The following is a 15,540-nucleotide window of genomic DNA, read 5'->3' as shown; positions in this document are numbered from 1 at the left end:
CTGAAGGCCTGAATGGCCAATGCAGAGTGCACAATCCTACAGAGCCCGCTCATTTTGTTTTGCCAGAGTCAATAAAAATGCTAAGTTAAAAGCTAACCCCCTTATGCCCTCCCCAAATAGAGCGACTTGTTTGACCTCCCCTCTCAATTAACTTTTAATGATAAATTCATTGATTTTTTTTTTGTTTGTCATCCAAACTATAGAATTCTGCCCACATTTAGTAGCATTTTATTATTAATTAGTTTTTTTTCAAATTAATTTAGCCCATACTGCTTATTTATATATACAGCATGAGCTACTCAATAATCAATTCTGACTTATCGAGTGGTTTATGACACATAGAAAGAGAGACAGCTGTTTTTGATGGTAGCTGGATGGTAGTCACCATCCAGCTACCATCAAAACCAGCTTCAATCTCTTGCAAATGAATAGCTCTTTTATCTTTTACATTCTGACGTTTCCCTGTCCTGAGACCTAGATAAAGACATCTCTGTTTTTCTGTAGGAGTGGGATTTAACTAGTTTTATTTTGAGGGATGAGAAAAGCAAAGAAAGTCTGCAGTCGTCTCTGGGCATTATGGCAGAGGCCTTGCATAAAAGCATTGTGTGCCGATTTGTGAGCTGGGAGAAAGCCGGGGACTTTGAGAAGGATTACAGGTAGGCAGACATTGGCTGCTGAAGATAACCGCCATGACTTCATCCTCATTGTGTAGATTAAGGCATAAAACCCAAACTAATGAGACCGGAAAGGGTGAGAAGACATGGATGGGAGGAGGAGTAAGGGGTATTGTTGATGGTTAGGGACATCATTGTCACTGGAATTAGCTTTTTAAAGTGAGAAGAGGAAGATGTGGGACCAAATGTGATATTATCTGAGGAAGTGAGATTTAAAAAATGGATGCTCCAATCTCTGCGCCAAATTGAATTTCTAAATGTAGTTAAATTGCTGACGACTTAGATTGGAGTGGGTAAATCATGATCACTGGCTCTACCATGTAGGAGCATGGCACTGCATTTTTATGATGTTGCTTTCATAACTGCTCAGAGCAAATTGAATGTCTGTTGTTGGTTCTTTTTAAATTAATTGTTTGTTTAGTAGTACAGTACTCCAGTACAGTCAATGCAGTAATAATGTTAGCAGATCCAGTATACTTTTGTCTGAGCCAGTAAACTCTGCAGCCCCCATCTGACCTAATCTGGAGGGGGAAGGATTGCTCATCCCGAGCTCCAACTTGCTGGAGGGCAAGCAAAGAAAGCAGGGGGGCATAGAACAAAAGTGTTTCTTTTCTTTCCCTGTCTTGGGTGTCTCTGGTTAATTTTTCAGCATCTCTCTGCCTTCCAATTGTGTCCTCAGACCTGAGGCAGTGTGGAGAAGAAGAAAAAAAGCCTCTACACATACAGCATCATGCTGAGAGCAGGGCCGTGTTTGGGGAATGTTTCAGCTCTCTTTCTCATTCTAAAAAACTAAAATGTGTCAGACAGGCAGGTGGACATGAAGCTACGTAAATATTGATGACTTTTTGACCATTTTATTTCCCACCCGCAGACAGCTTTCTGCAGACGGAGAGCCTGTTTATCCCTCAGGAACATCGATTTCCTCCCTACTCTTTATTCATCTTTATTTTCAACAAATTTAATCTTGAATCTTAAGCACCACATACCTGAAAATGTAGTTTGCATATTAAGAAGTCGCTGATTATTGTCGGGTAGAAACACAGATCTTTAATTTTGTGCATTTTAGACACAGCTTCCTGCCTGCACCACCACGCTGGAGATAATTGTGGAAATCTACATATTGAGAGGGTGGCTGTCGTCAGGGTCTGTTTTGGAGTGGGCCTCTTGTTATCTTCTATAATTCATGTGGTAGGATGAATATTACCACCTGAATTAGGCTATTATGCTGCCAGGTGGAGGCCAGTAGTGTTACAGGAAATAGTGATCATCATGTCATGATAATGAAGCAATTACTACAGGATATTCATAATACAATATTGACTACCAGACCGCAATCTGTAGTAGCTAGATGTTATGAAATAGATCTTATGTCAATTTGAATATTTATTAAGATCTAATATACTCTTCTTCCCTGTTACTTTCTATTCTGTGGTACGCTGCAGCCAAAGAGGTCTAGTCTTTGGTGTTTAGTTGGTGATGTTATTTATTGTCATGCTTATACAAGTGCCCAGCCCACGTGGACTCACTGCATAAGACACCAACAATATCTCGCCAATATTGAGACTTTTGTCAGGCAAGAACATAATTCCATCAATAATTTGACATTTTGTGAAAAACTCAAGCTCTTACATCATAATGTGCAATAAAACATGAACTGGACATCTTCGATCTAACCCTAAATCATATAACAAACAAAGCCTTTTTTCTTCAGGGAGATCATTAAACTTGCCTTTTTTCATTTACTAATGATAATACCTTAATGTAACTATGAACATAGCTCTTTTTCATTTTGGTTTCCATAAGGCTCTATACTGTACTTGTTGTACATTTTGTAGATGGAACAAAATTGTGTTAATAACAATCTGATTTCCTCCTTCACTTCCCACCGAGAGTCATAATGACTGCGCCTGCTAGAGGGCTTCATCACTTGACTTATACTGAATTCTACATTTTCACGGAACCCCCAAATGCCAGAAGCAGGTGTATGCGTGAGATCCCAGATTCTTACACAGTTTGCCATGTTTTTTAGGACTTGGGTAATAGCGTGTCACCGTTACCTTGAGAAATATTGGTGCACCGGATTACATGACGGGGGATTGCAGAGATAACAAGATGAAACTTGGCGGAAAACAGGAGCTGAATGTGGAAAACGTGTACATCAGTGACATAGTTGTGTGAGAGATAAGATGTGTAGTTCAAGGATATGTGGTTCAAGGTGGATTTATTGTAGTTAGACTCTACAGAGAAACGCACATTGAGTGTCAGATCATCAGAGGCTATTCTGTTGGATTGAAGATCAGTTGATAGTTCTATACCAGTGAACTGCTTTGTCCAAGATACACTCTGGGGTTGGAGGAAGACGGACACAAATCTGCATGTAAAGTGCTGCTCAGCCAGCATGGAGAAGTAACATGTGCTGTAGAGAAAAATAGGGTTAGGGTTAGGGTTAGGGTTTTTTTTGTGGCTTTTGACGATACCTACTTGTTAACGCAGCAGGTCAAAAATATTACACGCTGTACTGTTGGGTCTGCGAAATACGTTCCCCAAGAAAGGCCCATGTCTAGTCCAACACAAAACTCACCACTCTTACCACATTCCACCCCCCTGTCCTCAGCCTCCTCCTTTAATGCCATTGGGCCATGGTCTAACTGCTGCCTCTCGGCTAATGAGAACCAGTCTTATCCAACACCATATAAACCCTCTAACACACACTTGTCTCTGATCTCAGACCAGTAAACATAGTCACTGTGGCCATGTCTCACCACTTTACAGCTGCTAATTTAGCCACACAGCCCTGTGTTATCATAACCTTTCATGTAAAAAAAAGGAAGGAAAAGGGAGTAGAGGAAATTAATTGGTAACGTAGGTGCATATGGTACTTTGGGGACTGTTTAAATATATAGAACACAAGTATTTAGTGATCTGTTAATGGCAAAATGACCACCAGATGTGGGTTAGTGTAATTTAAAAATATCCATGTTGCATTTATGTTTCCGAATGTCTATATTTGATGACGGTGAAGGTTAATGAAGGTTTTTATGGGAAAATTGAAATGTTAAATATTAGCCGCCATTTTATCTATTATTTCTTAAACCCGAATGCTAAAACAAGACAAGATAAAACAAAAAGTAAGTCAATTTAATGGAAATAAAGCAAATAGACTGCTGATAGATGTGGTAATATTTGCTTGGTCATTGTCCCAGTAGATTGTGAGTAAAAATATTGTGTAGAAGTGATCGAAAATATCTTTCTCGGGTATGCACAGTACAAACAAACTCAATTGATTTTTGGTGTACACTACTTAACATATCGTTGCATGTAGGCCTACACCTTTATTTAGTTTTCTGTCCACACAATCTTGGCGACAACTGACAGAAAATATGTAATGTTTGAGTGGAACCTAACAATATGTGGCTTTGACATCATTGTGGATTCAAGGTTACAAACTAATTCCAGTGGAGAATTTGACAGCTCTGTAACTGTAATACTTTGGGAAACTAAGTTACGGTTGTCAAAACAAAAGAAATGCTTTGGAAAAATGGATCGGAAATGTTGACACATTGAGAATAAGGTTTCTCCAAAGACAACGTTCAACAGTAGTTTACAGTTCTTCAGAGCAGTATTACGTCACTAAGGCAAGACCACCTGTCTGAGAGTTTTTGTTTAAACATAAATATAATTATAAAACCTACACTTTGATTCAGTTGGTTCCTGTTATTAGATGATTTTAATCTTCTTCTTTCATGTAAAGCTCAGCTACATCACTTTTTTCTTTACCTCAACACAATCTCTTTTGCTGGGGTCCAAACGGGCAACAGAAACACCACAATGTATCGTTGTATCATGTCTCTAATATAAGGCTGACAATCAATCAAAAAATTTGCTGATTGACAGAAAAATAATCGGGAACTATTTTGATAATCAAATAATTGTATTAATTTTAAAAACACAAATGCCGAAGTCTCTGGTTCAAGCATCTCAAATGTGACGATGTTCTGCTGTTTTTTGTCTCTGTGATTGTAAATTCTCAGTATTTTGTTGTATACTGTTGATTTCTGACATTATGGTTGCAGGCCTACTGTAATGTACGGGACTCGGTAAGCTACACCCTGTTGGCCCTTTACATATGTTTTCAGATATTGTTTTACTTTTTTTAAAAAGGAGAACGGAACAAAGTGTTCAGAAGACTTTTGTCTCTTGCAGTTATTTCAATGCCAGGATGAAAAACAATGACCTGTCTTATTCCATCTTCACCCCTTAGTGCCAGTTTACTGTAAAATGAGACCTCCTGCAAGCTATGAAGAGAAGAAAGAGGTAGCACAGTGGAATTAAGGGGGGAAAAAATGCTGATTATTGGTCTCTGGTTTTGACCTCTGCTTCTGGTGTCGTGTCTCTAGCCAACATCAAGGCACCTCCACTCCCTTTTGCCCGTTCCCAGTTTTCTTCCTTCATAATGAAACCTATACTCTTAAATTACAGACACTATTTCTTTTGTACTTAACTTATATTATAATATATTTGCCTTTTTAAGTAGGCATTTAGAATGGATTTAAAACATTTCCCCCTGAGTGATATGCACAGAATACTCATTTAATTTAGGTCTCAACAGCCCCCATTGCCCCCTACCACTCAACACTCCCACCTCCGTCCTCTTATTCTCTATTTTCCTTTCTATTTTTGCTATTTGTTCTTCTCTTCCCTATTAATTTGGGCCCTGACGCTTTTTTGTCCCTTAAATAACTGTGAGCCCATCCCTTTTTCATTGGTCTACAATATGCCTGGTGGTGTGCAATAGTATTCTCCCCCAACCTTTGTCATATTTTCTCCCTAATCCTTTTGTGTGTACTGTTCCCAGTCTATATAGGCTCTATGTACCTGGAAGCAATAAAATGCTGCAAGCAACCTGAATTGGTTTTAACTGCCTGCTACAACCGCAACATCTCAATGCAGATTAGGCCTGATTGGGACTGGAGGGCATGTGGAAGCGTAGTTGACAGGATTAAGTGGCTATTGAAGCGACTTTTGCTCCTTTTTTTTAAGAGAGGAAAAAGAGAATCATTCAGACCCCTTTTCAGCAGAAGGAATAGCCCCCTTCTTCATCTCTTGTCTTCTTTAGGCAAAGAAGGACACTAATTACTAATATGATCCCTCGAAGGGCTTCTGATACCCAGCGAGAGTCGGCGGTGGGAGAAGCTGTTTCTCGCTGTAATTAGATGCATCCAATCCCAAACATTTAGCCATTCATTAGGGCCAGTTGTTCCAGAGGCCAGATTGACAGAACAAATAATTAAGACGCGAGTACAATGATTGTGATTATTGGTGTGCACAGTTGTGTAGGTGTGGATGGGAGGGGGGAGGGACACAAGCCAAACTCAACACGTGTTTTTTGTGACTGTGTGAACCTTTGACACAAATTGACTTTGCATTGTAGATGTCTTGATGATGAGCAAGTCGACAACTGGTCAACCTGGTACTTCATTGTGTGGCAATCCAAATAAATTATTTTCATTTAATGAATAACTTGATTCACGTTTTGCATTTTATTTTGCTGCAGCGCACAGTCGCTCAGTCGGTGCATCTAAGAAATAAAAATAGCCAACAAAGATGCGTTGCATGTTTTTCTAAACTTGTAAGAAGCATCCTCTGAAATATAAACTGCCATAAAGTGGTAACTGATACTGTGAAGCTTTACTCAGAGAAGGGTTGTTTTACACACTTAAATAAAACAATAAGAGGTTTTCTGAGACTTTACTTGTTAGTTAACAAATGAAACACCCTGGCAATAAAAATAAATTGCATTTACCATTCTGTATTGTAACTTGAATGTTTTAATTCATTTTATGTAACTGAATCTTGTTCATGGCTTGATTACCGTTTATAAAACAAATTCAGTAAAAAAGCTTTTGACAAGTTCTGAAGGCATTGCTAAATAATGTATCACTATTTTACTCATGTTAAACACACAAATGCATTTTTTATTATTTTAATGATCTATCCATTTTGTCATTGAGTGGCTAATGGATATGCTAATAGTTTTGCACCTATATTAGCAATGAAGGGACATAATTTGGCCTTTTTTAACTACAATAACACAGCTAAGTTTAATTTTTCCATGACTCAGCTCCAGCCACTGCTGACACCCCTACTCATTCACTTCCTGCCCTGCCTAGATATTCAGCAGTGTGGCAACATTAGCATATGAGTGGCTCAGTGTTTGGGTGAGTTTGTTCTCAACAAAGGGCGCCAAAGCACAGGTCAACGTCTCTCATTCACTTCAATGGACAGCTGAAGGGCAAACAGAACTCCCAAAATGAAACGTTTCCAGACTTTCGCTTGAGTCTGGAAGAAGAGGCCTCCTTCAGCATCCTCACGTATAATATAAACACTGTAGATATTATGAAGATGAATGCAGCAACAACCTTTAATTATTCATTGCCCCTAGCCCTGTATTGATGCTGTGTTTTTTGAGTAAAGTATACACCAAAGACGTGTATTTCTACATTATTTCTGAGTGTAGTGAATTTAACTCAAAAGGAAGGAGTGTCTGTTGTTTGGATGAGCGGTTCTCAAACAGAAATACCATCAGCCTGTTCCGAACAGGCCCGTTTTTGAATGGGGACTGTACTAGTATTTTTAAAATGTACTCAAACTCATGTATCTGTTTATATTTGTGTTGACAGGGAGAGCGGCTGGCTCCTGCCCGCAGCATGGCAGTATAGTGAAGCCGGGCGTTATCGCCATCACTCGGCAGGCCCCTCACCGCGCTACATACCCCGCAGGGCGGTTCTCTACTGCCCTGGCAATGATGAGCGAAAATTGAGGAAGCTAGCCTCGCTGGACGTCGACTGTGCCGTCTTGGACTGTGAGGATGGCGTAGCCCTCAGCAAAAAGGTACATACATGCACAGATGCACATGTATAAAATAAATACAGCTTCCTATGAACAGGTCAGCAAGGAACACACACACACACACACACACACACACACACACACACACACACACACACACACACACACACACACACACACACACACAGCTGTGTAATCCTGAATGATTTTAATTACATCTGCCTCCTTCAGACAGGTGCTCGGTCCTAATCACTGAAAGGAAAACTACCTAAGTGAGATGTTTAAAACAAGCACATTTCACCCTATTATGATGGTATAAAGGAAGTGGTGGCCCCCTATCAGAGTCCTTTAATACAAGGTGACCATGTCCCACTGGGTGAGCAGCGGGAAAGCACCAGATGCAGCAGGTTAAAAGCCTTCTCCCCCACCCACACAACCTCCCCATTGGCCCTGCTGAACTGCCCATGAAATTGTGATTGGAGAGCGGGATAAAGAAGGGGCCCGGGTAAAAAGTTAACAAACAAAGGTTTTTAAGTCATGATAATAAAGATGATTGATATGGCTGGAGGCTGTTCCTGTAGTAGACAAAGACAATAAGATGATGGCCTGTGTGACTGACGGGCTAAACTGTGACCCTGCGATGGAGTTGGTGGATGTCAGAGCTTCTGTCTTTATTATGTGTTAGAGGGAAAATGTGGTGAGGAATGCAGCTCTGAAGCAGCCATTCAGGCTTGAGGAGGGTTCAGACACTGGATGTCAGCCTGTCAGCATGTGACCGGTCCATGTCTCTATCTTATTTCATCAAACGTATCCTGCTTATTTCGTTCACCAAGCCGCTCATTTCATATAAAACGCAAGATATTTTTTACGACTTTAAGGTTTAAAGTCTGAGATTGCGGGAAACAATTGGGAATTTTGAATGCGATGTGATTCATTTTTTAAGACCCTCTGTTAGCGATTAGCTGGTGGGTTGTACCTTTTTTAGAGGACGGCGTTCAAGCCCTGGTATATGCTGACATAAGCTACAGGGCCGTTTTATTCCCTTTTTTCTTTTTATGTAAAAGCATATCCCTCAGCAGGTTGACCTCTCCGTCTTCCACTGGTAGCACCATTGCATCAGATTTCAGCCATTTCTTGACACTATCATGTCCATGTTAGAGTCTGACACAGTGGGCAAAAATCCACTAACCCATTATGTATTTGCTAGGTCGTACTGTGTAATATAAAAATGTATTATTTACTCAATAACATAAAGCACCTTTCCTACTGGCACCCTTTCTTCACATCCCACACTCTTAGCTTCTTTCTCCACTGTGGCGATTGAAAATCCATGGTGTGTGTGTGTGTGTGTGTGTGTGTGTGTGTGTGTGTGTGTGTGTGTGTGTTATTGGATATTAATTTCCATGTTTTGAAATCAATTAGGCATAATAGGTTTTCTTCTCTCACTTTTTTGCTCTGCGTTCAAAAATTCCAAAGATTATCAAAAATAATTTTATGGTGTTGGAGGTAGGAGACGCAAAATATGGAGTGAAGAATGGAATTTTTTTTACAAATGGCTGCTCCACCTGATTTAATTATTGGCAAGTAAATTTAACATCTAAGTAAAGACGGTCGGTGTTTCAGACACGTTTGTAAGTCGTCCTTCTTACTCGAGTCTCACAGGAACTGATACGCTTCTATTGAAGTTGAATGCTTTTTGCATTTAACCTCAACCCAAAGCATATTTAAATATGTCTGTGTGTCTCTCTCTATTTCTATTTCTCTTTCTCTTTCTCTTTCTCTTTCTCTTTCTCTTTCTCTTTCTCTTTCTCTCTTTCTCTTTCTCTCTCTCACTCGCTCTTTATCTCTCTCTTTATCTCTTGCTCTCTCTCTCACTCTCTTTTTATCTTGCTCTCTCTCCTCTCTCTCTGTCTCTCTCTACCTCTCTCTCGCTCCCTCTCTCTCTCTCGCTCTTTATCTCTCTCTTTATCTCTCTTTACCTCTTGCTTTCTCTCTCACTCTCTTTTTATCTTGCTCTCTCTCTTTCTCTCTCTCTCTCTATCTCTCTGTCTCGCTCTCTCTCTCTCCCTCTCTGTCTCGCTCTCTCGCTCCCTCTCTCTCTCTCGCTCTTTATCTCTCTTTATCTCTCTTTATCTCTTGCTCTCTCTCACTCTCTTTTTATCTTGTTCTCTCTCTCTCTCTCTCTCTCTCTCTCTCTCTCTCTCTCTTTCTCTGAGGTGGTAAGAAACTTAACATCACTGTATACTCAGCATATTTGATGATGCTGTGATATACTTTTATAATGAAATAAATGAATTTCATGCGATAGATTTAAAATTCATGTTTTGTTGTGTTCTTTGTCAGTAGTTCATATTTTAGATGTTTGATATTCGCCATGTCAGCCTCACAGTCGACACTGTGTGTTTGCCAAGAGATGCCAGGCCTTAACGATGGTCTCGTAACGCAGGTCTGCTCAGGAACTGAACTTTCTACTTGCCATCCTGAACCACTGTTTGACTAAAGGTAAAAATGGGACGGGTAAAGTGCGAGGTTAGCTACTGAGTATGCATGGATGAGCCTTAAATGAGGCTACTGCCCACATCCACCCTCCTATTATTATGTGTTCATTAATGTATTCTTTTCATTATCTGTCACCTTCACCTTAAGACGGGGAAGGATATTCATGACAGAAAGGTACGCCATTGAAGGTCACCCCCTCCCCTTGAAAATTGAAATCCGGCAGTGCCCGCTTTGACTCCAAAAATGTCTGCGCTCCATCTCGGCAGTAATGCTGGCTGCTTACGAGGCAGGGAGATGAGAAAAGGAGTAAAGGGTAGCAGCCACCCAGAGCTTGCTAACTGTCACCACAGACCCAGAGGGGAGAGGAGGAGAGAGGGGAGGGAAGACAAGGCTGACTGCTCTAACACTCTTACACATATCATCATATCTGTATGATCAGTGGGGTGGAGGAAGAGGGAGGGCAGGTTGAAACCCCGGAGCGGAACTGACGGCTACACCTGTCCTCTCTCCTCCTCTCTCCCTCGCTGTCTTGTTCTTTCATTGTCCCTCTCTCTCGCTCATCTCCCCTCGCCAGGGTCCTAAGGGTTAAGATTGTTTATCTCTCGCTCTCGTGTTCTCACTCTGTTTCTTAGTGCCCTATGGTCCAGTATTCCTCCCGGTCTTTCTCTCTCTCTCTCTCCCTCTCTTTTCCCCACATGGGTCCCTCCATCCTCCCTGACTCCCCCCTGCGTCCCTGCCGTAGAGATTCTCTCCTAATCCCTGGAAGTTTGGAACTAATGAACTAACTGCTGAGCCGCTGCCACGGAGCTTGGTCCCAAACTATACTGTACTTCACACTCGATTTCCTCTCCAGATGGCATGGTGGCGCGGCCGACACGACGGGGAGCACCTCTCACACACCAGCACGCGCCTGCAAATGCACACGAGTACACACGACATGTAGAACACAAACATGCACACACAGGCAAGTGTGCACATGTAGACACATTCGGACAGACATAAGCACACAAATGCACATGCACTCGAGCACCTATTGCAGTCTGCAGTTCACTGTTTATCAGTCCACTATGAGTATATTTTAAGAAGTGGTTGCACTTGCACCACTATTTGGCACTATTAAAATAACTAATAATGAACAACCCCCTCAGTAGCTTTTATCTTGGGCCCATGTGGAAGCCAGAAACCTGTCACTCTGAGATTTTCCAGTTTTATGAGTACATGGATGTGATTTACAACCATCAGGTTTACATGATTCGCCATGTTGAATTGATGTCATTTGTGGAAAGTTATTACTTTGATGGTTCCTGTTAGCAAAATTACATCTTAGAGCAGGGGTGTCAAACATGCGGCCCGCGGGACGACTTTGCAAAGTGTAGAAATGAGTTGTTTTGATCATAAAGTAAAAGCCTTTGTAGATACACTGTGATACACCGTAAGACCACATAACGCCATAGAATATAATCCAATCCTCTGCAGAGAGACAAACTACATCTTCAGCAATTAGTTGGGAGTTAAATCAACACCTCACTGCTACTATCCCAGCAAAGAATAATAATTATAAACTTCATCACTTATTGTAGGTCTATAGTATTTAAAGGGACAGGTGTTCCAGTTACTGTTAAACTACAGGAGTTGAGTACGTTCTCAAGAAAAGCTGATCGTGGGCAAAGATTAAATCCGGTCTATTGAGTTGACAATTGAATGCTTTTGGGTTTTGAGTTTGACCTTAGTTGTCCACATTCTTTACTAAAGGCGTTTCTGTTTCTGGCTTCACTTTGAGTTCTTTTTAACTTGTGTGTGTGTGTGGTAGTGGTTCATTCATAAATGTAAACTGTTCACCCTGGCTATTTGACATTATGTCATGTGAATGTGCATACCTCCTTTCCCACCACTGGCCACTGGTCCAGAGACGGACCTCTGCGGTTGCAGTGAGAACAGCTGAGGGAAGAATAGATGGCACTTTGTCGAGTGGATAACATTATTACAGTCTTATTAACTTTTTTCTGCTTGTCGCGCAGTCAATATATGAGCTATAGTCTTTGCATGAACTGTGTCTGACACCAGAGATACTCAACTTAACATAAATTATGCAGCCAACTGTCAACGGATACATGACCTCAGTCCAATGCTCACTGTGTTATTCCAGAGGACACTGAAAGATCTGCTCTCTATCTAAGTGGATTCAAATGACTAAACTCTTGACAGAAAGAGCTCCTGGGAAATAATGTTAGCCAGTTGAATTATGAATACTGAGCATATGTATTTGGTGTGTGCCCGTGTGTGTGTGTGTGTGTGTGCGTGTATTTACATCTGTGTAGATGCATGTTCTTGTGTGCGAGTGTTTGTATACTTGTGCGCTCAACAACTCAGAGGACCCAGGAGACGCTCCCAGTCAGGCTGCCAAGACTCACAAACGGGATGCGAGCCGCTCAGCCAGAAAATAGACCCTGTCCCCGCCAGATCAGAAAGACCTTCAAATCCAAACCTGTGTGTCTGTCACAGTGTGTGTGTGAGTGTGTGTGAGTGTGTCTGAGTGTGTGTCAGGCATCATGTGTCGGGTATCGATTGGAGTCCTTTGGGGAGGGTATGATAGGCGAACGAGAGGTCAGGGTGCGTAGGAGAGTGATGACAGTGCTGTGATTAGCATTCGTTGCTCAGAAGTGGAGTGGGCTCGTACGCTGCACACCGCGAGTGGAGGGATTTGAAGGAGTGAAAGATTTCAACATTTATTCTCGCGTGCGTCTTTTTTAGATATCAATATAAGTCATAGATCACACATGAGCTTTCTCGGCTCTTTTGAGTATCTTTGGAAACGCACTCATGCTGCTGATCCAGATACCGTGGGTTAAGGGCGAGGGATTGAGGCCGAGCGAGGGATTGGAAATTGCTGAGACATAGAGAACAGAGAGGCCCTCTCTCCCTCTCTTATTATCCTGTTACACTCTTGTGTTTTCACTGGCAGAGCCGGAGCCCCAAACGCTCTGTGCTACGTGGGCTGCACAACGCAACACTTGGAGAGTAACCCCAGTAGGAGGAGTGATGATGGAGAAGGCGACAAGGAGAGGAAAACATGAAAGAAAAGGGAGGAGGAGGAGGAAAGGAATGAAGCAGATGTTTGTGCGTGGGAAGCAACGCTATACCTCCCTTATTGTGCAAGAACTTTACTTAAAAAAGAAAGTAATCGCACCCCAGCTAGCTATTCAAAACCATACTGCTAAAACAAATTAAAACGATATAGATGAAAGTGAAGAAGGAACATATGTTTGCTTATATCATTTGTAAGTGAAATTGATTTGATTTTAATATAAAGTAAGGTCGAGGTTAATGCGTTCGTCCAAGGTCCAATGGAAATATAAAATCTAGAATTTTCTTTTCTTTTCTTACCAAAAAGAAGCACCATGTTTAGCATTGGTCAGAAACTGTGTGTGCAGGTCTACCCTTCCAGTACGCTGCCATTGGCCTTTTGTTGTCATAATGCACTTAGTTCACGAGTGGCCACAAGTTTACGCGTTGTGTTTTCACACGCTCTTCCTCTTATTAGCACCTTGATCACATTAAGTTGAGACCAAGTTGAGAAGAAATCCATCCTTCCAAGGATCTACCAAGACTCATCTTTTCCCACGTTGTACAGCTTCGGTTTCATTTGCACTCGAGAACATTTATAGCAGATTCCATGGTAACAAACGACTGTGATCTCGAGGTCATGAAAACGGATTTGCACATTTTTAAACGGTCCTCTGCGCTTGTAAAATGCTCTACTTTCCTCTGAATGTACTGCACTTAAACATGATGTTGTTCCTTTATGTTGCAGCAGGCACAGTCATGGTTGGGCTGAGCTGTATTCTCATTAATTGAGCATGATTTGAAAATGCCTTCCAGCTCATACAAGCTTCATAGCTCAGTAGTAAAGTAACTTAAATGTCACTTAGATACCCTAATAATAATCACTTAAAACCAATCATAGATTTCAAAGAGCTAATAGAGAGACATTAAGTTGAGCATAATTATGCCTGTGTTAGTTGTCTGGGCAAACAGTAGATTAGACATACTGTGTTGGTGGAAACAGCTGTACTGGGAGTTGCAAATGAGAAATAAATCTGATGCCTAATCACTAATGAACCAAACTCGAAATAATTAGAATTATGCGGAGAATATATTATCCATGTAACGATACGGAATGATGAGGCTTACCTTCGTTTTTCCCTACAAAATGGATACATAGCCTTGGGAATTAATTCCCCCAAAACATTGCAATGCAGCTTGTAATGAACTGTAACCAAAGGACTGTAATGAGATCTTTTCATGGCTAATTAAAGTGAATAAATGGTAAGCTGGTCTTCCACCTCAGGCTGTCAGTTCTGACCAACAATGACGAGCAGGTTTCACGATTTAACAAATTCCTTCTCCTCCTCTATCCTGCTAGTTATGTCTTGTTGTCTGCCCTGACGGGATTACTGATAGCTCAGTGTGCCTCCAACTGACAAGAGTGAAGGCCTGAGTCTCCTCCTGCTACATCTCAGTTATCAATGTAGCCTGAATTAGTCAGTCATCTCACTCCAGCTTTCTGGAGTGTAGCGTGCCACTTGTCAAAACCCATCCGCGATGACTTGAAGCCTGTTAACACTCACACACTGACACACACTGACACACACACACAGACAGAGTTGCACAGCAGGATGCAAAACATCAGCTCTCAAAAGGTAATTTTTCTGTTGTTGGGAAAAACAAGAATGCTCATTATGACTCATGAGTTCCTACTCTTTCACACTAAACCATATATATATAAATATATATACACTTCTATAAAAAAGGAAACGGCGCTGTTTTTTTTCGAGGCGTTTTTCTATGATAAACGGTGCAATCTGCACACGGTACAAGTTGTTTGTGAGGATGCAGACGCGCAGTCTTTCTTTGACAGTGACACTGACTTGTTAATGTTGTAAATGATTCTAATTTATATCAATAGTCTTTTATGTATTTCGCGGTTTCTCAGGCTATTAATGCCCACAGTTACACATACACATTTCATGTCACGCATAACTTATTTCCCCCCGTTTTCTATCTAGTATGTCCAGTAACAACTCTTCCCCTGAGAGCTAGTTCCAGTTGAATGAAGGGACAGAGTGTGAGTCTAAACCCAGAGTCTGTCCAGGGGTGATGTTTAACGTTGCTTGTTTCAAGCTGCATGACTGCAGCGCTGGACATCCATGATCTGATGCTAGAGAGGATGTCCGTCCTGCTGTGGACTGTACACACATTCTCTCCAGTCTGATGTGTCTACAAGGCTGTAGCCATGCTGTGTCATGTATACACAGCACTCTGTAGGATCCCGAGCGTCAAGGCTCAGGCTGTGTGTTAAGGAGCTGACCTCGCTCTTCGGAAGGTCAGCCTCTCTGCACTTGAAAAGCTTCTCGTGTGCATCTATGCATTCGACGGCCCTGCCTGCCTGGCCAACAGCTCGCCCGCCTGCCTGTGTGTCAGCTTCTAATGATGAGGATGATGGAGGGAATCAAAGAGG

At 41.5% G+C, this 15,540-nt stretch overlaps 1 protein-coding gene across 1 annotated transcript in view; it reads left to right on the top strand.

The window, feature by feature from the left end:
* clybl (citrate lyase beta like) overlaps positions 1-15,540 on the top strand; it is a 55,371-nt gene that overhangs the window by 21,970 nt on the left and 17,861 nt on the right. Inside the window, exon 2 of the mRNA XM_029459113.1 lies at positions 7,355-7,565. Coding sequence (XP_029314973.1) covers positions 7,355-7,565 — 211 coding nt within the window. The remainder of the gene's footprint in view (positions 1-7,354; positions 7,566-15,540) is intronic.

This window comes from Cottoperca gobio, chromosome 21 (assembly GCF_900634415.1).
Source record: "Cottoperca gobio chromosome 21, fCotGob3.1, whole genome shotgun sequence".
Taxonomy (NCBI): domain Eukaryota; kingdom Metazoa; phylum Chordata; class Actinopteri; order Perciformes; family Bovichtidae; genus Cottoperca; species Cottoperca gobio.
Note: the sequence above shows the minus strand (reverse complement) of the source record. Positions and strands in the feature narration are given on the sequence as shown.